We start from the raw sequence: 25,296 nt of genomic DNA, 5'->3' as shown, positions 1-25,296 counted from the left end.
AATTATCAAACCACTTTCCAAGAAAACTTTCGACACACTAAAAACTGTGCACGCACTGGCAGCGCTTGCGAGTTTAAATTTTCTCACAATACATAGTATACGACGACTGTGTATCTATATTGGCGCTCACACGTACCTTATTCTTCTCCCTGTCATACGTTTAGTGCTGACGCTGATTTTAACCAATATACGATGTCGCGACGACGTTTTGTTCGTATTAACGACTGATAAATTTTATAGAAAACAACATTTTTAGACCAGATTTTTTCCTTACGAAGGAATCTTTTGAATTGACAGTCTCGGATACAAACGAAACTCAAAATTTCAGGTCCTAAGTTCATTTTAGGACTTTTTGGCAAATTTTGGGGAATTAAAAAATTCAAAAAAGCTGCTTCGAGGAAGATTTTCAACTTTTTCATCAATATAATTTTTTTTCAATGAAGTGAGACAATGCGAATAATTCTTCTAATTCAACTTCCACGCATTAAGAAATCCTAGGTATGATCTAGGGGTATTCTGGAGCTTCCAGTATAGCCTACTTTTTTAATTTTCTCCAGGAATTTCAAATCACTCTGAAGTGTTCAAAAATTAACTTTAGAACTGATAACTTTGGTTGGTGCTTATTGGACAACCTCTCGACCGTTTTCGAAGTTCATGTTTGTTCCCTCGCCAGAGTAATTTGAAATTTCTGGAAAAATTTGAAAATTCGCTGGAGGCTCCAAAAAATTAAAACTAGGATTTTTATAGGGGCAGGTGATTGTGTAGACTCATCAGACTATTTTATATATTTACAAAAAAATCACTCGGTGTATGGGAATCTTTTTTGAAATTTTTAAATTATACACATAGTCAAAAATGCACTTCTGAACAGTTAGCCCTCGACTTTCTCAGTAACCATCTACGTAAAACGGTTGTGAGGGTACTCAATAAGCGTTGAACAAAGTTATGAGTTTTAAAGTTCAATTTGGCCGTTCTGGAGCGATTTGAAATTCTTAGAGAAATTTGAAAAATTGCTGGAAGCTCCAGAATAGCCTAAAATCAGTACTTAGTTGTTTATGGGCGAGAGGATGAGCTGAAGGAATTATTCACATCGGATCTGCACTTTGTTCAAAAGAAATGTACTTTTATCTATATCGATGAAAAAGTTCAAGAACTGCCTTATGAAGCAACTTTTTTGAATTTTTTAGATTTTCAAAAATTCACCATGAATTCAAAAATAAACTTATAAGGACCTAACATGTTGATTACCTATGGAAGTTTTAAGACACGTTCTTTTGACCTATTGAGCTAAATCGAAAGAGCATTCAAAATGAGTCGCCAGCCAAAATTTCAGATGCCAAAGTAAGTACATTTAGTAAATTTTTAGAAGTTAAATTTGACCCAAAAAACCAAAAAAAAAAAAAAAAAAATTTCACCAAATCAACCTCAAAAGTTGAAGTTTGGTAGATATTTCTCTAATTTTCAACCTCCCAAATTCATTGAAAATTGTAACTTAATTTTAGGTTCGAAAATTCTTCAAAAATGACCAAAAAACATTTTTTCTGAAACATTTGAAATTCTTGTGAAATCTTATTCAATTTTGATAGGTCACATGACACTTTTCCAAAAATTTCAAGAATCCATGCCTTGTTTTCAAGTTTGAAAATTCTTCAAAAATTGGTCAAAGAAAATTTTGTAGAAACATTTGAAATTCTTGGGAAACTTTAATCAATTTTGATAGGTCGCATGAAATCTTTTCCAAAAATTTCAAAAATCCACGACTTTATTTCAAGTTGGAAAATTCTTCAAAAATTAAAAAATTCTTATGATTTTTATGGAACTTTTTGAAAATCTGGAATTTCCTAAATATGGCTGGAAGCTTCAGAATGGTTGAAATCCACCTTCAATAAATTCAGAATAATGCCCAAATTGGTGTATAATGTAAATTGTAACTTTCCAACTTCATTGGTTAAAATTTTGTTTAAATTTCAACTTTCATAAATCTGCTGAAATCTTTAAAATTGCACAAAACGCTTCAAAACCGTTTTCAATTGATTCAGAAGATCGAAAATAGGGTGCATTTAAAATTTTAGCATTCTAGCCCAATTTGGTCAAATTTTCTTTTTTTTTTCAAATTCTTATCCCGAACACAATTTTTAAAAATTTGCCAAAAATCAAAAATTGCATTAAGCAGCTGAAATTTGGGCTGGTGGTGTGTTTTTGCATGCTTCTTCAATTCAGTTTTGTCTAGTTCAAGAATTGTCTACTAGTTGAGATATCTCCCTAAGTAAATTTAAATGAACATTGTTTCCCAATACAGCTCAAAATTGATTGGTCAGCTTGTATTGTATGTAATATGAAATTAATGAGCTCCTACTTTTTAGAAGAGATTATTTCCCTCCCTTCTGCTTAAAAAAAATTATGTATCTATTTATCAAAACGCATTTTTTGAGTGTACAATTTAACAATGTACCTACTTTTGAAGTAAATAATGAGAGACGGGTTCTGCGCCAGGAGCTCATTGACTTAACAATTAAGTAGTGTTTGAACGAGTATAAAAATCAAAAAATATTTTTCAACTCCATCGTCCAATTTTTGGAAATGATATAAAAAGTGACCCTTCCGGGTTTCAAAAATATTTATGAGGAGATACGTCTTCAAATATACATGAGTACACAAAATGTCGCCACATTTGAATTTATGTTTACGCGTAGGCGAACTGTTCACAGGTAAAATCATAAAATGTAAATACACAAGCTGTGTAGTCCGAGGCGAAAATTAATTTTTAATTCTTGCAAGATTTACCTCGAAAGGCTCGGTAATCTGTGGTTCATTAATAAAGGGTCGGCACGCGTTCGCGTCTTTGTGTGAAATACAGAAAAAGGGAACGAAGCAGGGAAGAGCGATGTAGGCTCGAGAGGAGAGCTCAAGATTGCTCGTACACAATCTGTTCGGAAAATTTTCGGCCAGTACCTTTTCAACGCTGCGTAGTAGTGGAGTAAATACGCGTACATTAGGAGCATTAAAATGAGATAAAGTATGGAATTGGAGCTTGAGCAAGGTCGTTAACTGCTTTTATCTGGTCGGCGAGCATTGGTAACGAGGATGTAGGCGGGTGATGAGCACGAGAGGTGGCGGATAAATAAACGGGGAGACATTAAAGTGTTAAATGACTGAACATTTGTAGCTGAAGCTGTTGAAGTCACGAACAGGATGATTACCTAGCGCCTGGCTTTTTGGTCTCGTTGTGTATGTGCAGTGCAGGGCGCGGTACACGTTTGTATTATGACATTAACCTCTTCGCGGATAAGGGTGATAAGGTGAAGAGAGATTTTTTCGAATTATTCTCGGGTATCGTTTAATGACTGGTATTTATTTTGCGGTTTCGGTTATGTTGATGTCGACGCGAGCGAGGCAAGAAAGAAACAACGAGTAAAAAATTCTATATTTTGCCAAGTGTTGTTCGGTGTATAGTACGTATAATACCGTACAGCGTATACACCACGCCATAGAGTAACAACGTGAAAAATTATCAGCGTTTCAATCTTTTGTCGAGGCATTATTCTCTTCCTTTACCCTCGCAAGCCGTATATATCTAAAGGCTGCTGCGAGCCGCGCCGCCCGAGAGTTAATCAAAAAACTTGAAACGTGATGAAGCTACTGGTAGTGGTTACAGCGTAGAAAATCTGAACGCTACGTTAAGTATTTATATCTGACAAGACGATAACTTTTAGCTTTTTTCTTCTTTTTTTTCTTGCTTTCTCTTCATCTCTCACTCATTTTCCATGTCTTCCAAACGCATACCAGTGGGATTGCTAAGCGCGAAAAATGGCAGCAGTCGTAGAGCGATTAATTTTTCAGTTATGAGAGTGTCGATTTAAAAGCAGAAATTCATAATTGATAAATGTCACCTCGAGGAGATTTTCTCAATAATTGTCAATTTCATTGAAGTTGCTGATAAAATAGTGTTCTTCGAGTTGTCGAATAAGAAGTTTTTTCCCCTCTTCCAGTCGTTTCGTTTTACCCGCGTTTATACCTACTCTTAACTACTTCACGTCGTTTACATTTCTTGTTTTCCATCTTTATCTCTCGCCGGCTGAATAACAATAAGCGTCGAAGCGGTGATGCTATTTAATATTCAATCATCGATTACGAATGGAAAAATGACTAACGACGTCGAATTGTTGAAATTGAACTCATTCGAGCGTCGAAATAACTTTTAGTGTACGAGCCAGCAGCGTACTATACATCCTACTTATTGTTTTTGGAATTCGAATCGTCGAGGCATTGCGTTCGCTACTTTTGTACCTATGTAGATACTCCGAAGCTGCAGGTTATAGGTGGTCGTAACTCGTATACTAACAGTGACTTGGAAACGTGCGGTAATTAACGAAAGAAAATCTCCGACGGCGTATAATTTAAATTCAGCCCTCAGTCGTATTACCGAGTTAGATATCGAAAGGTAGAGAACAAGTTATAGAGATTAAGTCAACGAAGAGTAAAACGTCGGACATAAAATTTGTACCTAGAGACTTTATTGCTGGTACTGTGAATGTTGTGGTTGTTGTTGTAAACTCGGTCGTGGAAATTTTGCTTGTATAGGAAGCTTTATGAAGGAACTTTTTATGCATGAATATTATACAATTCGGAATCATTAGTCATTGATCATGATTTTGGAAATTCATTTTATTGAGTTTTTCTTCTCCAAAAACATAATGAAACATTTAAAAATACCGGCCTCATTTTTTTAGTGAGAGGAAGTGATGGGGAGGGAGCACTTTTGAAGAATTTTTAAGTCGAAAAGTAGGCCATGCTAGATGCATTTTAAAATTTTGAAAAAGTATGCAACCTATCAAAATGGGTTCAATTTTAGCACTAATTTTAATTATTTTAACGAAAATGGTTTTTTGACCATTTTTGAAGAATTTTCAAAGCGACTTAACAACATTGATTGAAATTTCACGAGAATTTCAAATGTTTCAGCGAAAATGTTTTTTGGCCAATTTTGAAGAATTTAAAAACTTAAAATCAAACCATGGATTTTTGAAATTATTGAAAAAGTGAAATATGACCTATCAAAATTGATTAAAATAACACGAGAATTTCAAATGTTTCTACAAAAATGTTTTTTGCCCAAATTTTGAAGAATTATCAAATTTAAAATCGAGTCATGGGTTTTTTGGCATTTTCGGAAAAGTGTAATGTGACCTATCAAAATTGGTTAAAATTTCACGAGAATTTCAAATGTTCCAACAGAAATGTTTTTTGACCAATTTGGGAGAATTTTCAAACTTTGAATATCTGGAACTTCCAAAATATAGCCGAAGGCTCCAAAACCACTTAAAACCTCCTTTAATCGACTTAGCAAGCTGAAATGAGGTTATAAATTAACGCATGGGTAACGTTTTTGCGGTTTCAACTTTCTAATATCTGCTGGAGACTCCAGAACTACTCAAAATGGTTCAAAACCATTTTCAATCGCTTTGAAAGATTATTAATAGTTGGAGTTGACGCCAAATTTCATATTCATAGATTTGGTAACATTTTGATTTTCTTAAATTTTTGGCCCGAATTTAATTTTTGAAAATTCACCAAACATCAAAAAATGCGCTTTAGCACTAAAAAATTTAGTTCATGATTTTGAAACTATGATTTTTTTTTTACATTTTTTTATACTGGTCGTGTATAATTGCCAGGAGTTTTACGCTCAGTTTCGAGATGTTAGTCTAGATTTGATTTGAAAGATTGATTTCTTTGATGAATTTAAGAACGTTTTCCATCTGTTTGATATTGTCAGGAATTGTAGGGTCAAGGTCTGAAATGTTTAAGGATTAATTGGCGTTTGTTTTTATGGAGGGACAATAGAATAGAAGGTGTGTTGAGTGGAGATTATTTCAGAATCACAGAATTGACAGGTGGGTTTAGGTGCTTTGGTGTACAAATGGTTATGGGTTAATTTGACTTGACCAATTCGGAGGTGGGTGATTATAATTTCTTCTGATCGATTAAGGTGTTTCCAAGGGAGGATTGATTTTTTGTGGTTAAATAGTTTGTGATTTGTTTTTGAGTTCCATGGATTTTGCCAAGTGGAGTTTTGGATGATTTTTAGAATGTTAATAACGTCATCAACTCATCATGGGTCACAGAGAAAATTTTAGAGGGGTTAACAGCTGTTTCAGCTGACTCATCTACTGTCTGATTTCCTTCAATGCCTACTTGACTTGGAACAAACATGAATTTAATAATTTTGTCAGTAGTCTGAAGTTTATAAATGATTTGATGGATCTTATGAACAAGTTGATGTTCAGAAAATTTGTTTTGAATTGATAGAAGAGCAGAGAGCGAGTCTGATTGAATCAGGAATATTTTGTTAGGGCTTTCGGAGGTAGAGGTTTTTTCTAAGCAATGGGTATATGGCAGAAAGTTCTAAATTTAAAATAGAAGATTATTTGTGAGCTGTGAATTTGGTTAAAAATCCTGAAAGATTCTGTTATTTTAATTTTTTCTCATGTTATTATTATAGAAATATGACATTTTCAAAATGAGTACTCTTGAAGAAAGCGAGCACCCCCTTCCCTCCAATTTGAGACAAAAGTATCCGGTAAGTGTTTATATTGAATGAAGCTTTCACATCTTTCTGATCCACATCCACATTTCCCAACGTCTCTGTTTTTGGTTTTAAAGTCTGAAATAATACAGACCAAGTTGAGCGATACCATAATTATATCAAATGGTATATTTCCAAAACCTCTGAACATGAATACGTATACCCTCATTTTCTTCAATTCAGATTTTTTGTCGTCTTGAAAAAAAGAACAACAGCAATAACAACAAAACAGAAGCATAATTTTTTATATCTTCTGAAAAAAAGCAGGCTTGTTAACCGAAAAAAAAATATTTCCGGTTAAGGTTACGGTTAAAAATTAAACAAGAAATTCAAAATTTTGGTTAAAGGTTACGGTTAAGGTTATTTATTTTTTAAAGTTATGGTTAAGGTTCAGGTTATGGTTATTGATGACCATTTTTTTCGGTTAATGGTTAAGGTTAAGGTTACAGTTTTTGGTGGTAATTTTTCCAGTTGAGCTTAAAATTTCGGTTAATGGTTAAAATTACAGTTAAAAATTTGAAAATTTCCAAAAATTCTTTCGGAGTTTGAAATTTTGAAGTTTAAAAAATGGGAAAACTGGTAATATTTCATCTTTTGATCATTTTTTTGATTAAAATTTCAAATCACTACAAATCACATTGAAAAAAAACTCAGATAAAAAGAAATGAATTTGAAAATTTTGTAACCGGTTTTTTTCTAAACATTTTTCGGTTAAGGTTATGGTTACGGTTTATTTTGATCTCAGAAAACGGTTACGGTTACGGTTATGGTTAGTGATATTTCAAAAAAAAAAGGTTTTTTGGTTACGGTTAATTTTTTTTCGGTTAATTTACTGGTTAATTTGCGGTTACGGTTAATGGTTAAAAACCGGTTAACAAGCCTGAAAAAAAGAAGTAGACAACCAAATGAAAATTTCTTCAAGTCTTTCCAAGTAAAAATTAAGATGAATTTTTATCATTCCAAATTTAAGATTGGTTACGTTTCCTTTTATGTTTTGAAATTTTTTTTATTTTTAAGACTTTGAAGACCTCTGAAGACTGCTGAGAGCACAAGTGAAGAGAAGAAGAAGGATATCATATCTGTCACAAACACTGGTTTTAAACAGTGTCTGTCACAAACACTGCATTAAAACATGTATCTGTTTCAAACACTGCTATTAAACAGTGTCTGTCACAAACACTGGTTTTGAACAGTGTCTGTCACCACCACTGCTTTTAAACAGTGTCTGTCACAAACACCAGTTTCAAAAACGGTGTTTGTTACTACCACTGGTTTCAAGCAGTGTCTGTCACAAACACTGGTTTTAAACAGTGTCTGTCACAAACACTGCATTTGAACAGTAGGTGTTTCAAACACTGCTATTGAACAGTGTCTGTCACAAACACTGCTTTTGAACAGTGTCTGTCACAAACACTGGTTTGGAATAGTGTCTGTCACTACCACTGGTTTTAAACAGTGTCTGTCACTACCACTGGTTTTAAACAGTGTCTGTCACTACCACTGCTTGTGTCTGTCACAAACACCAGTTTCAAAAACGGTGTCTGTAACTATAACTACCACTGGTTTCAAACAGTGTCTGTCACAAACACCGCATTTGAACAGTAGGTATATGTTTCAAACACTGCTATTGAACAGTGTCTGTCACTACCGCACTGGCTTTAAATAGTGTCTTTCACTACCGTTTTGAACACTGTCTGTCACCACCACTAGTTTTAAACAGGGTATGTCACAAACACTGGTTTCAAGCAGTGTCTGTCACAAACACTGGTTTTAAGCAGTGTCTGTCATAAACACTGTTTGAACCGTGTCTGTTACTACGAGTACCACTGGTTTTAAAATTAAATTCAAAATCAGCGAATCTCACCACGTACTTTTAACATCATTTCGCACCGTGTTTCTCTCCACCCTTTTCTTGCATTTTTCCAATAAACGCAAATCACCATTCATTCTGACAACAGTGTTCAATAAACTAAAAAGCCAAAAAAAACCTCATCGTTCAAGAATATCGAGGTACAATTATGGAATTTATTTAACAACGATGACAAATTTTTTAACAACGACAACCAAGCAGGGGTTCGATTTAGGATAATATGTGACCATTATGAAAGTATCAGAGCGTATTATAAAATGTAAAAAAAATCCACAATAGCACCTTATATATATACTATAAGCGCATTAGCGGAATATAAATAAAGGTATGCGATTTACGTTCGTCGAGGTACGGCCAATAATGTGGGATGACGACGCGTCACATAAATGAATAAAATTACGAATCAAAAAAGGTCTTTGAATATTTAAAGAGCACGTGCGTTGCTAGAGGTAGGTAAATGGCTAGGTACCCTGCAGTACGTACCCGGTATAATGTGCCTGGAGAAAACGACCGACGACGTTGAACGGCAGCCCGTACAGAACGGACAATACGTGCGCAAATTAAATATACCTCAAGTAAAACTACATGTTATAGTAGCATTGTTCGAGCGAGAGAAGGTATTTTTGACGATGATCTCGAGGCGAAAAGCAAAAAGCAGTCGAAATGTTGCTTTTTGCAGCCAGTCAAGCGTTGCAATTTGAAAAGTAAAATATTTAACAAAGCAATTTTTTTCCTAATGATAAGGTTTAATAAATTTTCATTTGCGTCGGCTATACACGTAGGTTTAATAATATTCATTTTGTAGGCTGTCAATGCGATGTAATTTTATTTTTTGATTTTTTTTTTCTTTTTCATCTGTGTATTTTTTCAACGTTTCTCGCTTTGTTTCTTTTACCAGGGATGCGTACCTACGTTGGCGCGACGATGGAATGAAATCAACAATGACATAAAAGGAAAAAGTTTGTTTGAATTAGACAACGTTGTAAAAAATTCACTCTAAAACAAGAAGGATAAAAAAACAAATCAATTTTCAACACAGAAGCGTATCTACAATTTATAGAAACTCGTTGCTGATAATTAAGTTTTTGAAATTTCTTTCCAGTTCGTCTTTTGCGTGGAATAAAAGAGCAAAACAAAAAAGTAAACTACGTCGAAACCAAATTATTTGATAGAGAATTCGCCGCTATTAACAAAAGTGATTTAGATATTACAGTATGGGAAATTTACTCCATCGATGTACTCTTAGCTATATCGTCGCTTTGATTTTTTAAAAGTTCAGTTTTATAAAGCTCTCTTAGAACAGACTTGGACCTAATTAAGTATTTATTTCTCGAAGCAGGCAAAAAAAAGCTTGAAGATTCTCGAAAAATGATGAAAAAATAAGTAATCTTACAAAAAAGCTACGCTAGGTGCATATAATACAACGTGTAGCTTTTCATGTTCTTCATTAACGAACGAAGTATCCAAATTGGGATATTTTTTCTTGTTTTTAAAATCTCTAAAAATACTTGGTAATACACTAAACAGAACACTAATTGAAATAAATTTGAAAAGACTCGAGAAAAATTTCCAAAAAAACGAAATTTTGACGTAGAAAATTAAATTAATAGGTAAGCAGCAATTTTTGACATTCGTAAACTCGAGGAAAAAATAAGTTGGTACAAAAAAACAAAGAACAAAATGCTAAATTCAAAATGAAAAAAAAATTATTTCAAAAATGATATTCACTACTTGATTTTACAGCAAATAAAAACAAAATAACAGAAGAAAAAAAATAGAAAATGGGAAATTTCCAACACTAAATGTGATTGAAACAAGCAGAAAAACAATTACGATGACTGACAAGACAAAAAAAAACACGTTTTTCGAAGTTCACTCGATAGTGGAGAGTATACATATTCCCTTCTCCTTCCCCTTCCCCTTTCAGCACACCAATTTATTAATTTAATTAAAAATGCATATTATCAGCGAAACAAACGTTTTACTAGAGAAAAAACACACCAAAAAAAAAAAAATTATAAATAAAGTTCCATGAAATTCAGAGTTTTCTTTCATTCAAAGTTCATTTCTCTCGATTAAGTATTCTTTTGTAATAAACCTACGCTATTGAAAATTTCACGCGACAATATCAACCTTATTTCTTTGAAAATAGCTTGTAAACTGTTTTTCCACCTCGTAAACAATAATATTGACTTTTCGCACAAAAATTTCGTAATTCCCAATGAATGGAAATGAATAGAATAAACAAAGAGTAAAAATTACGGTTTCGCGCATTTGTTAGTGAAATATTTTTCGTGGAAAATTCCATTAAATGATTATTGAAAACCATAACTAAAAATATCCACTTCACGTTTATTAACTAAATACAATCATACCTAGACCTACCTATAATTATGGTTATCTACATGTCTACGCTCATAAGTATAATTTAGGCTTGCCAAAAGTTTTAAGTTTCAATTTTTGTTTTATTCTTTTCTTTTCGACGGGTAATTAAAAATACATAGGTGCAACCCATCAGAAATTAACCAATGTATTAGCCTACAACATGTGAATGGAATAATTTTTTCCCATAGGTAAGTAAGTAATAAGTATTTCACTTTTTCAAACACATTTTTAAATGACAAAGCAGAGCAAAATGAATGAATCTGCCTCGGTTGGTTTTTTCACTTTTTTTCAACCCTCCCATTTGCAATGAAAAATATAACTTTAAGGATTAGCTCCACAAATCCCAACTACCCCCTCTCTTCCAAGGCAACTTGACCTAAAAATGTAGGATTTTCACACTTTTAGCTCCATTTAAACATAAAAAATGCCACCAAATTTTTAAAAACTTTTCTGGTATCTTTTCAGTAATTCTCACGATTGCGACATTAAAATCGTGAAAATTATCATCACGTTACCAATAATGAGTTGCCAAAAATTTAATTTTCTGCAAAGTATGTATTTCTTAATGTATTCTTCACTTTCTTAAATATCAATTTACAACACTTCTGTAGTGTTGAAACCTACTTGAATGAGCAAAAAAAACGTGTTTTGTCAGCACCCCTACCCGGCAGATAGTTCCTCTCAGTCAATTGTTCCCCCCATCTCCATACTTAAAATTAGAGAGTCAAAAATTACCCCAATTTTCACTTCTTTCATGATGATTTAGCCGTAAAGTACGTTCAATTTTTCGCTCCCTGAAATTCGCAATTGCTCATAAAAAATCTAGTGGAACCTGGGTTTTGAAAAAATTGGGCACAATATTCCGCAAAAAGTGCAGTTGAAGACAATTCAGCTTGTTAAAAATGAATCCAGAACTTGAAAGTAAATTCTGCAATCTTGCTTGTGGATATTTTTTGAGACTTCCAGTGAACAACTCACGTTTCCACCCAGGTACAGATTCTCAGGACAAAAACTAGGTCATTGATTGACACGGAAATGATTATCCTTTTTTTTTCGGTGGGAAAATTCCTCAAAAAAGTAATCGAAAACTGGATGAATTTACGGCGAACTGATTATGCAATTTTATTACCATGTTAGAAATGTGTTGAATAAATTGCATTAGTTTGCTGAAAACATGAAATCGGGTGTAGTAAAATAACCACCATTATTTTTGGTCACCATCTCAAAGGACATAAGAATGAAGGGAACGAGGAATTTATATATGACATTTTTTGCAAAACTGTCAACTTTGAAGGCTCTTATCTCAAGATTGATTGAACTTGAAGCAAATCTGTTTTTAGGATTTAAAAGAGAATAATATGAAAAAGTTGAAATCAGTTACTAAAATTTAAATGCTCGAAGTTGAACTTTCATGATAAAAGCTCAACTTTTCATAAGTACATACATACAAAAGTTGAAATTCATCATGTAAGATTTTGAGAAAATTAAAGTGAATACGCAGTATTGGGGAGGGGGGTGTGGAAAGGCCGCCAGATCTATTGATCAGAATTCGAATAAAATTTGAAAATAAAGTGACATACATCAACTGGTATGAAGGTATGAAGTTTGAATTTGAGAAATTATGAAAATGTCGTATGACGTATCGATTTAAACTAAAATCGTTTTTGTCAAGTTCAAACATATGAATATTTTTTGGATGGCCTTTTAGTGTCTCCTTCATCGTTGACTTTAAAATCAAAAGTGGCTGGGGAGATCCTGAAACAGGTCAGATCCAAAAAGTTTATCAATATTCTAAAAATGTCTGGAAAATCTAAAACCTAATTAGCATCGAAGACAAAAACATAGGAGATGATTTTTTTTTTTAGCTTTTTCCTTTGAGAGAAAAACTCGCATTATTTCAACTATTTACAAATGTTTTGTACAGGCTATTTACACGAAGTATCAAGACCAGGGCTGAATGTTTTCTAACGTAACAAACAGGAAACAAGTTCACATGGAAAATTTTGATAATATTTCGCAAGAGAACAATTTCAATAGAAAGTATGATACCTACTAAAACTTTTCGTTCAAGGTAAGTACTGAAAAGTGCAAAAGGTACATCCTTCAAAAAATCAAATTTTCTTCTCCCAATGAATGAAAAAGTAAATAGATTTAATAAATGGGTATAAAACGAGGAAATTTACAAACAGTGGAAAGTTTTGATTTTTTTCACCTAGCTATTACTTATTCGTACCTATTGGGTATATTTCGATTCAAATTTTTTATTCACATTACAACTTATTTCTCACTAAAAAAACAAAAAAAAACTGCAGCCTACTTTTGAATAAAAAGTACAAATAGACAGGTTGGCGTAACTTACCCAGTGTGCAATTCTTTTATGAAATTATAACGCAGCGTGACTGGCGTGAAATTTCAATGCATAATCCTACTTTCGCAAAACTCGGGCGTTACTCTCTCGTTTAAAATTTCATCGCTCAGATTTCCAACAGAGGCGAAATAAATTTCTCATTTTATAAACCCACACGCGTCCGACCTCAAACAGAAATATACGAAATGCTTACAAGCTGAAAATTTTTGAAATATTCGTAGCACCGTGAAGAATTCACTTGACAAACGTTTCGTTATAACGAGCAATTTCGCACCCTAATAAAGGTAATTTTTCGCATCAAATTAGCCAGATTTTTCCTGCCTCGAAATTTAAATTCATAAAGTGGGCGACGCAGACAGCACGTACCTAACGAATTACTTTAGGAAACATCCAGGTATCAGCTAAAACTTCAAATCTCATGTATAATGTCTACCTAAATACACACGCTCGCTCTACCAATGTTACAAATTCATCGACAATAATAAATTAACTCCTTCGATGATACATTCTACCATATTCGCTCTTTCTCTATGTATACTCGAGCCAATGCAATTAAACCAAACGTGTAAGTGTTTACTTCAATCGATTATGCTAATTGCTCGTACATTATTCCGTTTGGCAAGTACAAAGAGACAAAATCACCATACGATTAATCTATGTAAATTATAAAGGATAGAAGTGTTAAACCTATGATTGGCGTAACCATTATTTTTATTATAAGGATACTTCGGTTCAACAGGGCGGTGGGGGGACATGTACCTAATTTTTCTTATCGATGTAAATTTTTAAAGCTTAATTTCAATTCAACCAACTTATTAGATTTTTTCCTCCGACCAGAACAAATAAATTAACTTAATTTTTTCCTACCCTAACAATCTCTTCAAAAACTTTAAAAATAAATTTATTATAACAAGCAGCCAAACGATGCGGAATTTTTACTCGCGAAAATTTAACGTAATTTTTTATACGCTTGAATGAAAGAAATGAAATTTTTTTCACCATAAAATATACTTTCTCCGACGCATTTTTTTTGGCTCGAAATTTTGAATAAATTGCCGAAAATTACGAAACTAAGGTATTTCAACAAAATGAAGAAAACTTTCCATTCCAACAACGTCGTGTCGTTAAGGAACGATATAAATTTAAAGTAAAAAAAAGTATGAGTCGAAATGGTAAATTTTTAAAAGTAATATTTGGCATATCGGATGTGTCACATTTATGAGAATTTGCATTAAAAGCGAAACTAATTCTCATACATTCCTACGACAAACTTTCAAATCATATATTGATATTAACTATGAATACATACATACGAAGCTAAGATATACTCAGCATATAACAGATGACGATGAATAACCTCCAGTGTTGCCTTTTGAAATGAAAAGTTACTGGGAATATTTTCAAATCATTTCTTGGTTATTTTTCAACCTATTTTTTTCCCGATTGTTCCATTTTGGTTTGATGAAAGTTTTGAAAGTTTTGAATGATAACGAGAAAAAAAAGAGAGGAATGTTACTTTTTGAGAAGATATTAATTTTGGCTCTTCCGGATTCATGATTGGTTTCCAATATTTTCATGCAACTTTCCTTTCAATTGAACTCGAGTTTTTTTTTTCCGAGCAGGGTACTTACCTAAGTAATTTCTTATTTTCTTATCATAATTTTGAGAACTGAAAATAGGTACATTATTATGGATCATTTTTTCAACTAAATCATTCAAAAAACAAAAAACCACCACCCACTACCCATCCTGTTTCGAAAAATATAATAATTACAAAAAATTTGCAAATCTTATTCCATCCTTGGAATAAGAATAGGTATTCGCACACAACGACACAAAATCAACCAACGACTGTACAAAAAGAAAGTCTTAAGACTTCTTGCAACAAAGAAACCTTTTAAAAGTACCTAGGGCAAGAATTTTCAGTAACGAAATAAGAATTCGAAACCTTATTCTGGCTTCACAATTAGAAAGCGAAACTTCGATACAATACGAAATTTTTCCAATTAAAGTAACATTTAAATTCCAAATCAATCCAATAACAAAACTAAACTAAAGACTACAAAGCTCGCGAATTTATTTGCCTTCGAGGACCCATAAAATTAGTTTCCAGCATAATTACGACGCAATAAAATTTCAATACCGTCAAAGTTTTACGGCCCTCGGAGTAGGCAAAAGCGATATATTTTAATTTTCAAACAACTTTTACGAAAAATCATCCCTTTATCATTTTGATTTTTATACAAAATGACTATTCGGTTCATTGTTTTAAAAATAAAAAAAAAACTGAACTGAAAAAACTTTTTAGACAAGAGTTCAAAATAGACGATTAAAACAGGTACCTGCTTAATTTCACTCGCACAATAATTATATCCCTTTTAATTTTGAAGGGAAAAAAACAATTCAGTCGTGGAACCGGTTTTGTTTATTTTGAGCAGTTGTGCAAAAATCTACGAATATGAGCTTGACTGTCTTATTTTCGCAAAAGTAAATAAAAATTGAAAAAAAATTGTACAACTCCCATACAAGTGTCTGAATCAGAGAAAAAACAGTAGGGGAAAGATTCTGTGGGGGGAGGGATTTCGATATTTTTTAAAAAAACAAAATTGCTCAATCTTTTTTTGTCAGAATTTGAGGAACTCTAACATAAAAATAGCTGCGAAATTATTGAAAACAGAATTATTAAAAAAATTAATCAGGTAGGTACCTAACACTACCTATGTTAGTTATTTTTTTTCGAAAAAAGTAATTTTTTCAAAATTTTAAAGAAGAAACGTTTTTGAATAAAATATGTATCTAATAATTTTTTACGATTTTATCCTTTCCTTCTTCTTTACTTCTCAAGCACCTAATACCACTTGTAATAAATTATTTTTATCATTGAAAAGGGGCGAAGGGTAAATCTAGCTGTTGAAAGTGGTAGCTAACAAGTTTACCCCCTCCAAAAAAGTCTATTGAACTTATTCATCAAACTTAATAGAAAGAATAAAAAAATCTACTCCAAGAAATTGCATCCGAGGGGAAAATAATGGATTTAATCAGATCAGATTGGATCCGGGCTTTCCCTAAATCCAATTTGATCCGACCAGATGTGATTGAATTCAATCAGATCTAATGACATCCAATTGAGAAGATCTGATTGAATCTGATATCTGATCAGGTCTACATTGGCCAAATCAGACCTGCAAATTCCCCAGATCCAATTTTGATCTGACCAGATCTAATTATTCAAGAAATGTAATCGGATAATATCTGTTTAGATCTGATCATTTTCTCCTGGAATGGTTTGAATATTTTCAATGAAAGTGAATTAAATATTTACAAAATTGTTTTTTTAGAACTTTATTTCATTTTTTTTTTAATTTTGGAAAATATTAAAAAATTAAGAAAACAACTGTAAATTTTCAACTTTTTTTTCAAAAGGAACGAACCAAAGCAATGACTATTTTTTCAATCACTCTAACTCTAAAACATCCACTTTTGAGGCATTCTAAAGTATTCAGGAGTTTTATTCTTCTTCATCTAAATTTTAAATTTCTCCAGAAGGTTCAAATGACTTTGGTGACTGCCTGCTTAGGGGCACTCTGGACTGCTCTAGGCCACCATCACGAAATTCCAAAACAGTCAGTTTAAAAGTGAATTTTCGACACATTCCAGTAAGAACATAAAAACTCGAATTTTTAGAAACAAAACATCACGAGCAATTCATTTGCTTTTAAATATCATTTGTTGGTTTCATGCAACTAAAATTCCTGGAGACGATTGAGAATTCACTCATGTCTTCAGAATGGTTCAAAAGGAGTTGTTTTGAGCTAGGAGAGTTGAAATGAAGTAATTACGTAGGCATTTTAATTTTGTTTCACTTTAGGAAAATTTTGGAAATTTACCGTAAACAACTGTTGGTTTTTTCGTCAATTTTTCAAACATTTGTCAAAGTCTAAAAATAAAGTTTAGAAGTTGAACTTTTTGTTGAGAGAATTTCAAGAAGGGCATTTCGATCTTTTTTCGTTTCATTCGAATAGAAGAGTTTTAGTTAAAGTGGTTCCCTAGCTAAGTACCTAGATAGTTCATTTTGAGAAGGAATAATTTTCTCAGTAGGTAAGTATAAAATAACATCGACATATTTCACTTTTAAATTACAAGCTACAAAACAAAACAAAATATATCTACGATGCACTTGAAACAAACAAAACAGAATTCGGGTGAAAATACATATAAATTACAAATATCTCATCTTACCGTTCTTTCTCCTAGATTTCTAACGCGACAATGTAAATACGCAGTGCTTCCCAATTGAACAGTCATATTGCTAACGGTGTTATTATCGAAAATAGGTTCTGTGAGTTTTTGAAACTCTTCGAAATTTGAATACCACAATTGTTGCCATTCGGGCGCATGTTGTTGTTTGGAAGACGACGATATTTCTCGTTTATCTGTAAAAGAAAAATAAAATTATCGAATAGACAGACAACGGCGACAATTTCTGAAAAACATACTGCGAATGAGAAAAACTCAAGACGGTTATTTAAATTCGTCGTGTTATTTTCATCTGTTTTACACTTCGGTGCTAAGAATTTAAATCGTTAACCCGTGCAGATAATTTTAAAACGAGTTAATTTATTGGACGATGCGATGGCATGGTTTTTAAGCCAGTCTCGGCTAGCTAGATAGGTACCTAAAAAGGGCCAACGTCGTGTAATTCGTTCATGGCTGAGGGCAATATAATGGCGAATTAAATTAATACCTCCGTATGCGGTACAACGCTATCACCTTACGGCGATGCTACTAATTTGTAAAAAGCGTACAAGTTTTTACTTCATGTTCCCACACCTTTTGCACAGCTCACATATCCGACGCGACGCACCTACTAATTGAACATTTTACACACGTGCCTTCGTAACTGATAAATGCTGCTGTACAAACTACAAAGGTACCATGTGATTAACGATACTCGTAGCATTTACAAAACGCACCACGTCTCACCCTCCAGCCACCATGACACCGTTCGTTGCAGCTTCTGGTGGTAAAGTGGGCCCAAAAAAGAAAAACTTTTAATCCTCCCGATATACTGTACCTTATTTAAACGCGTCACCGATATATAAGCCTGTCACTTTTTACTTTAGCAACAAATATGTTACATCATCTGGTCTACTACACGAACCGCAACTCTTCCTCCAAGTCACGTTGATGAAGAAAAAAGTCACTCTGACGACTCGAACAACAAACACGATGAAGCAGTACCTACTCGGAGAAAGAAAATTGCAATCTACCCTCGCAACTTGCCTCTCTTCTTGGCTCTTCAGCTCGATCATTTTATTCCTCACTTAAAAGCATTACAGTACGGTCGCCGAATAACTTGTTTCATAGAATATACGTCACTTTGTATTAAGAAAAGTACGATACGATACAACGGTCGAGCCTTAGTCTGTTGATAAAGTCCGCGCCAAACTTGGTCCGACTTAAACTTTATATTAAAGAAGTTTTCTCCAATAGTCCACAATTTGGCCGGCGATCCTCCCTTTGTCCATATCGCTTTGCTATCTACTCACGAATTTGGTAAAAAAAACCTCATTAAAAGTAAACTTGCGTACGAGCAAAATGGCCCACAAATTCGCATTAATACAAGTTTCGTCAGCAGCGCAGCGACATGGATTGTTCGTCGAGTGCTATAGTAAGTTTGACATTTCAGTCAAGATGATTTTTTTCTTCAACGAATCGAAATGAAGGTCTAGTATATTTTTGGGTAATAATATCAAATGCCCAGATTACATACGAAGATGTTATATTTTCCAGGAAAAATATGAGTGAGTGATGAGAGAATTTTGAAAAAATTCCACTTCACATATAGAAAAAGAGAGGACTTGAACATTGCTTCTGAATTGATTTTCGATTAAAATACCTATACCTAAGTAGGTATACCTACTTCATAAAAAATTGATGATTCAGTAGAATGACAAAAATTGAATAAAAATCCTAAAAATTTGGCTTTTGGAAAAATGCAACGATAGCGATGCAAAATGACTGAAAGTTTTGTAAAATGTATCGTATAGTTTGAAAATTGCCAAAAATTGTCAGAAAATGAGAAAAATGTAAAAATTACTCAAAAGTTTGTTGAAATGGCATGCAAATTACCGAAAAAAAATAGCTGAAAGTTAATGAAAAATTGCATGACATTTTGGTCAAAATAATGTAAAAAAATCAGAAAACTGATCAGATATGTAATCAAAATAAAATTTTCAACAAAAATCACGCAAAATATTGCCTCAAAAAAAAAAAACACGTAAGGCTCGCATTAAAATTTATGAAGATGGCCAAAAATTGATAAGTGACGTAAAATTTAAACAAAACTTGGCAAAAATTTCCCAAAATATCATTAAAACTTTGGAAATTGCAAAATAGTATGGTTATTCGACCTTTGAAAAAACACAAAGTATCACACAAAACTGTGAATTGACATTGCGCATCAATCACTGAACTTGTGAAAAAATTTCTGAAATTCTACTATTGAGAAAAATGTAGCAAAAGTTGTATGGGATATCGTTAAGACTTATTAAAATGACTTAACAATAACGACTAAAAACCGACTTAAAATGGTTGAAAGGTTTAAAAAATCACGGGAATTTGCACAAATAATAACAATAGGCATGGAATTGAAAGGGCGAATAATTAATGTATTAGCTCATCATATTGTTTTTAAAATCAACTTAAAATAAAACCATATAGGTAATGACAAAACTATTTTATGAACAATAATTTTGCAGGAAAAACATTTAATTTGATCTGGACCGGATGGATCAAATCCAATAAAAACACTGATCTGAATGGATCAGGAGCGAGATCTAATAGGACATAGGGAAGGTTTAAATCTTGAATGTGATCCCACCAAAATTCAGACCTGATCAGATCAGATACAGTTAGATGTAACAGGATTCATGAAATGTATAGATCTGATCAAGTCTGAGCAGACTTGAGCAGATCTAATCATTTGATCTGATCTGATCTGATTTGATTATCTGCGTTCTGATCTAAATTGGATCCATGGAATGTCCTAATCTGATCTGATTTCATTTGAGGAAACGGTCTGATCAGATTCGAACAGATCTAATCGCATCTAAACTCTGATCTGATCTAATCAAATCTAAGATCAGATCAAATCTAATCGGATTTGGGCCGGTCTAATTGGAGTTATGAGATGTCCGAAGCTGATCTGATTTTATCAAACATGTCACATCAGATTATTGAACAGATCTAATCCCATAAAAGTTCTGGAATGTCTAGATCTGACTGCCCTGATCTGATCAACAGACTTGATCAGATTTGAACAGTTCTAATCTCCTCAAAACCCTGACTTGATCAGATCTATTTTTCGATCAGATCTGATCACAATTCAACTCAGATTTAAGTAGATCTAATTCTAACATCAAAATTCTGATCTGATCTGATTCGTTTAGATCTGATCTGCTCTGATCCGAACTGAATAAATCCGGCCAGATCTAGTTAGATTCAAGGAATTCCTGGATCTGATCTGACGATCAAACTGGTTTGATCAGATTTGAGCAAATCTAATCTAATAAAAAATGTAATCAGTGGATCTTTGAAGGTCTATTTGGAATTTGGATCCAAGGAATGTCTGGATCTGATATATGATCAATGAGGTCTGATCAGATCTGAAGAGATCCAATCTCACAAAACATTCCGATTTGATCTTATCAGATCTGATGATCCAATGGAATGTTTGGATCGGATCGGATCTGATCTGATCTGGTCAAAAAGGTCTCATTAAATTTGAGCCGAAATAATTCCATCGATGCTCTGATCTAACGACCTAACCTGATCTAATTCAATTCTCTTCCATTGTAGGTATCCAACAAGCTAACGTAGTTTTTGAAAATACCTTAATCAGCAAAAATACCTACTAACAAAACGTGTAGCAAAAAATATGTATTAGGTACAGAAAAAAATGATTTTTTTCAGCTTCTATGTAAAGTGGAATATTTTGGTTCCCGTGTCCATTAAAATTTTCAAGTCTGAATGATTTTCCGATTTATTTTAACTGTACCCCACATTAACACTTTCAATTTTCCATGACGAAGTGAATTTTCAACAATTCTTTTCAAGATAGAAAACATTAAAAAGTGTAGGCGATTTCATTAAAATTTTCTTGAAACAAAGGCGAATGATTTTACGGTATAGTTTCCATTTCAGTCTTCATACTCATAAAACGAAATAAATATGAAAATACCAAGGGGAAAAGAATCGATCCCAATTAAACTGCATCAAACAAATTTCAAAGTAGCAAATGCTATTTCGGGCTCATCGTACTCATAATGTGCACGTGCAGTATCTATGTACAATAGTCATATAAGTACCTACCTATACCTTCGTACACCAAATTGCTATCGTAATTATGAAATAGATAAACACGTACCATAATTTTAATCACATACCTACCTGAATGTTATAGGTTTAAATTTAAAAGCCAATTTTGCACACTGATAGTAATATTTTTATACACAAAGCGCAAAGCGCATCGACTATGTGCCCCGTAAAGTGTAGCTTAATCTATGCATACAGATAGGTAGCCTACATGCCGAAGTAAAATCTGGTTGGAAAATTTTCACAGTCTGCTTGGCTATGCATATATACAAATGCGTTCTTCGCTTTTAAGTTTTAATCATTTTGTAAACAAGCTGGTCGAATTATTAACATTTTATAGGGTACATGCTGGTAAAGGCAAATTAATAGGATTAGAAATAATTTCACCGAGTTCGATCCATGATGCTCTCTTATTAAAATATACATCTGTAATTAATTTCATATCGAATTCGATTCGATTCGATTAAATGATGTTTAATTATACATCGAGATACTATACTATTGGGTCCCTTCGGTGAGACATCGACCTATACCTACCCTTACAGAAATGAGAAAGAGTAGCCTAGCAAATATTTTCCTTCGAGTCGATAAAAATCAGGTGTTTTGTTCGCTTCTACTGTCACGCACGAAAACAGAAAAAAAAAACTCGAGAAAATATTTTTTCAGATGAAGAAAAAAGCTTTTTAAAAGTCGTAAAATTTCCGCTAGATTTTATATATTTTTCGACTTTCATTTGAACAATCTTAAAAGAGTACTTGAGGAAAATTGAGCTAATTTATGTGACATATTTGCGAAATAAAGAGCAACAAAATCGTATTGCGCTCGACACAAGATGGTGTAAGTATAGAGAAATTTCATTGGAAATTTTCGATTTGTCTGTTCTGTCTGGTTGGTTATTATGTAAACACTGCTATATGTATAGTCAAAGGGGAGGAAACGTAGGCTGAAGCTGTATAAATTTAAAGTAGAATATTGGTCGTTGCATAAAAGTTGGAGAAAGAAATAGGTTGCTTTTTCTATTTAGAGCAGAATGTGCGCAAGAATCGCTAGTGTTTATTTTATTTTATTTTTTTTCAAAGCTATACCATCATTGATTGTATAACTGAATACGAGAGGATCATAAAACCGAACGGAAATTCTACCTGGCGAAATACACAGAGGAGATTTTCCAGTTAGCATTACTGTTGCGCTTGTAAATAGAGGTAAAAATCCATTTTTGGATAGTTGGAGTGGAAATTTATGGCTGAGAACATTGACCACTTTTAGCCTTATATGGTATAAAGGTTAAAAGGGGAAGATCACGTTGTATAGGTATATATAGCCAAAGTAAGGGAGGCGCAGAAGTGGGCTATAAAATGAAAAACGTTGCGGTAATGCGAACATCATTATCGGCGTAACGGGTTTCTAATACGAGCGTTTATTAAAGTCGAACCCAAGCCTTTTTTTCCACAATAATTATCGCATATACAACTCCTGACTCCTTTTTTTTTTTTACTTAGGGAGAAAGGAAAATTTTTTCCATGCATTTTGCTTTCATTTATTCTAAACGAATCCAAGCAAGCTAACTCGTGGTAGAAACCTTCGTGACTGATGGAACACTGTGTGATTATAAAGATGCCTGTTTTGAAATTCAATGAGGCTGCAGTGGGTTCGAAAATTTCGTAAAGTAAATTTTCAACTATTGATTATAATATTATGTAACACAACTAACATTATGTTGATTAACAAAAAAAGTCATTTGACAAAATTTTCCAACCGAAATTAGGCAGGCCGCAGGCAAAATAATTTTCAAAGGGGAGAAAATTATACAACTTGTTCTTTTGTCAAAGTTGGTGTCGCCAAAGAATGCTCGGTCTGTGAGAAATTCTGGCTTAAAATGCCTCCATTTTTACTCCTTCATCCTTCGAAAAAATTTTCTGGCATTCATGAAAGGTAGGTATTATTATTGTTATTAAAAAATAATAATTTTATGAAAAAAAGTGATTCAATTAAATAGACAATAGGTAACAATTAAAATCTGAGAAATATTTTCATTTAATTTTTTGGTGAATTACTAATAATTTGGTAATCTTTGATGTTGATAATTTTTTACCCATCCATAGAAAATTGTGTCAAATTTTTGAAGATACCTATATTTTTATAATGTTCAAACGTAAGTTTCCAATATAATTTTGTGATCAAATTTTTCCATATCATCAGCGATTTTTATTGGGGACATTTTAAAATTATTTTTGTATCATTTCATCAATGTCTCAGTCAATTTTAGACCCGTTAATTTTCGTAATTGTTACCTGTCTGTTTGTTTTTAATACGAAATGATCAAACCTAATTTCGAAATAATTCGCCTGAAAATATTGCACCACGAAGTAGGTACTTTTCTCGAAGTCAAATTGGCAGCGATAAAAGTAACGGGGAAAAAAGTAGCAATTCTCATCACCAGCCTTTTAAAAACTGTAACCGCTCAAAGAAACACTCCTGGTACCATTATTACCAAAAGAACATAAAATCCTCTCTTTTTCCTTTATTTTTTCCAAACAAGTAGAGTAGATAGGTATAAACATGAACTGCAGTAAAAACACAACCATAAGATTCTTTATCGCATTTCTATGTTAAATTCTTCTTTGCTTTCCTTTCTACTTTTCAAAACACTGACACTAATTGTTTTAAAACCGGAACAAAAACACCATTTAACTAAATCAAAAGTTTGAAATTCGTACAATTTTCCTTGTTTTTTTTTTCTTTTTTTTTACCTTAACAGCCTTGAAAAACAAGAACAAAAATTAGGCACCTAAACTCTAAGGGGGAGGGGTTGCTGTTTACCATTTAATATATAAAATATCGCCATCGAGGAACCTATACAACTTGACAGCAGCGTTGATGAATATAAGAAATATTTAGGTACGTCAAAATTAGACAATAACGTTAGTTGACATAACGTTCGTCATACAAGGACATAGGTACACATAGGTTTGAATAATATCAACGACGTGAAAGGTGAAACATCACATAAATGAAACAAGCAAGAGCAACTGATTGCTCTCTGAGATTTTCAATATAGGCCGCCGTACCAAACACAAACCAATTTTAGCCTAACTCCTTTTAATCAAAAATATTGAATATTGATGATTAAAAATTAAAAGAAAAAAAAACGATTATTCGACAAAAATATATTATAATATAAAATGTTAAGCAAAAATTCTAACAAAACTTTTTGTTTATAACGAACGAGCAAAATTAAGCGTGAGATTCGTTCGCCTTCTTTTCACATGCAGAAAAAAATCTAAAAAAAAACTCCCAGATATAGTTATATTGAAAGTTTCCTCTTTTTTTCTTTCTTTCTATATTTACGCCGTTCAAAAAAATTAATTAAAAGTATCAAAGTGAAAAACAACAGATTTAAAAATTGGTCGACTAAATATTTTTTGCTTTGCAAAAAAATTTGATCCTTTATTTTTTCGAGTTTTTATTAGCGAAACTTTCTTTTCATACAGAAGAAGAAAATTTTAATGGAAAAGGATCTTTACAAGGCGAACTAAAAAAAATACAAATGTTATTTAACCCTTCGCGTAGTAGCTTTCGATTGGCATACTTTTCATTGACTTGTACTATCCTATTATTTTTATATTGAACATTTTTTTATATGTTTTACACGAAATGACGAAAGGGACAATTTATTGAGTAATCGCACCAGGAACTGTAAAGGAAATGTTT

At 32.8% G+C, this 25,296-nt stretch overlaps 1 protein-coding gene across 2 annotated transcripts in view; it reads right to left on the bottom strand.

Annotated features, from left to right (window-relative positions):
- dpr12 (defective proboscis extension response 12) overlaps positions 1–25,296 on the bottom strand; it is a 433,627-nt gene that overhangs the window by 74,212 nt on the left and 334,119 nt on the right. For both annotated transcript variants that reach the window (XM_065351525.1, XM_065351524.1), the window contains one exon: positions 17,449–17,642. In XM_065351525.1, coding sequence (XP_065207597.1) covers positions 17,449–17,642 — 194 coding nt within the window. The remainder of the gene's footprint in view (positions 1–17,448; positions 17,643–25,296) is intronic.

This window comes from Planococcus citri, chromosome 2 (genome assembly GCF_950023065.1).
Source record: "Planococcus citri chromosome 2, ihPlaCitr1.1, whole genome shotgun sequence".
NCBI classification, from domain to species: Eukaryota; Metazoa; Arthropoda; class Insecta; order Hemiptera; family Pseudococcidae; genus Planococcus; species Planococcus citri.
The sequence above is the reverse complement of the archived record's forward strand: the minus strand, read 5'-3'. Positions and strand labels throughout refer to the sequence as shown.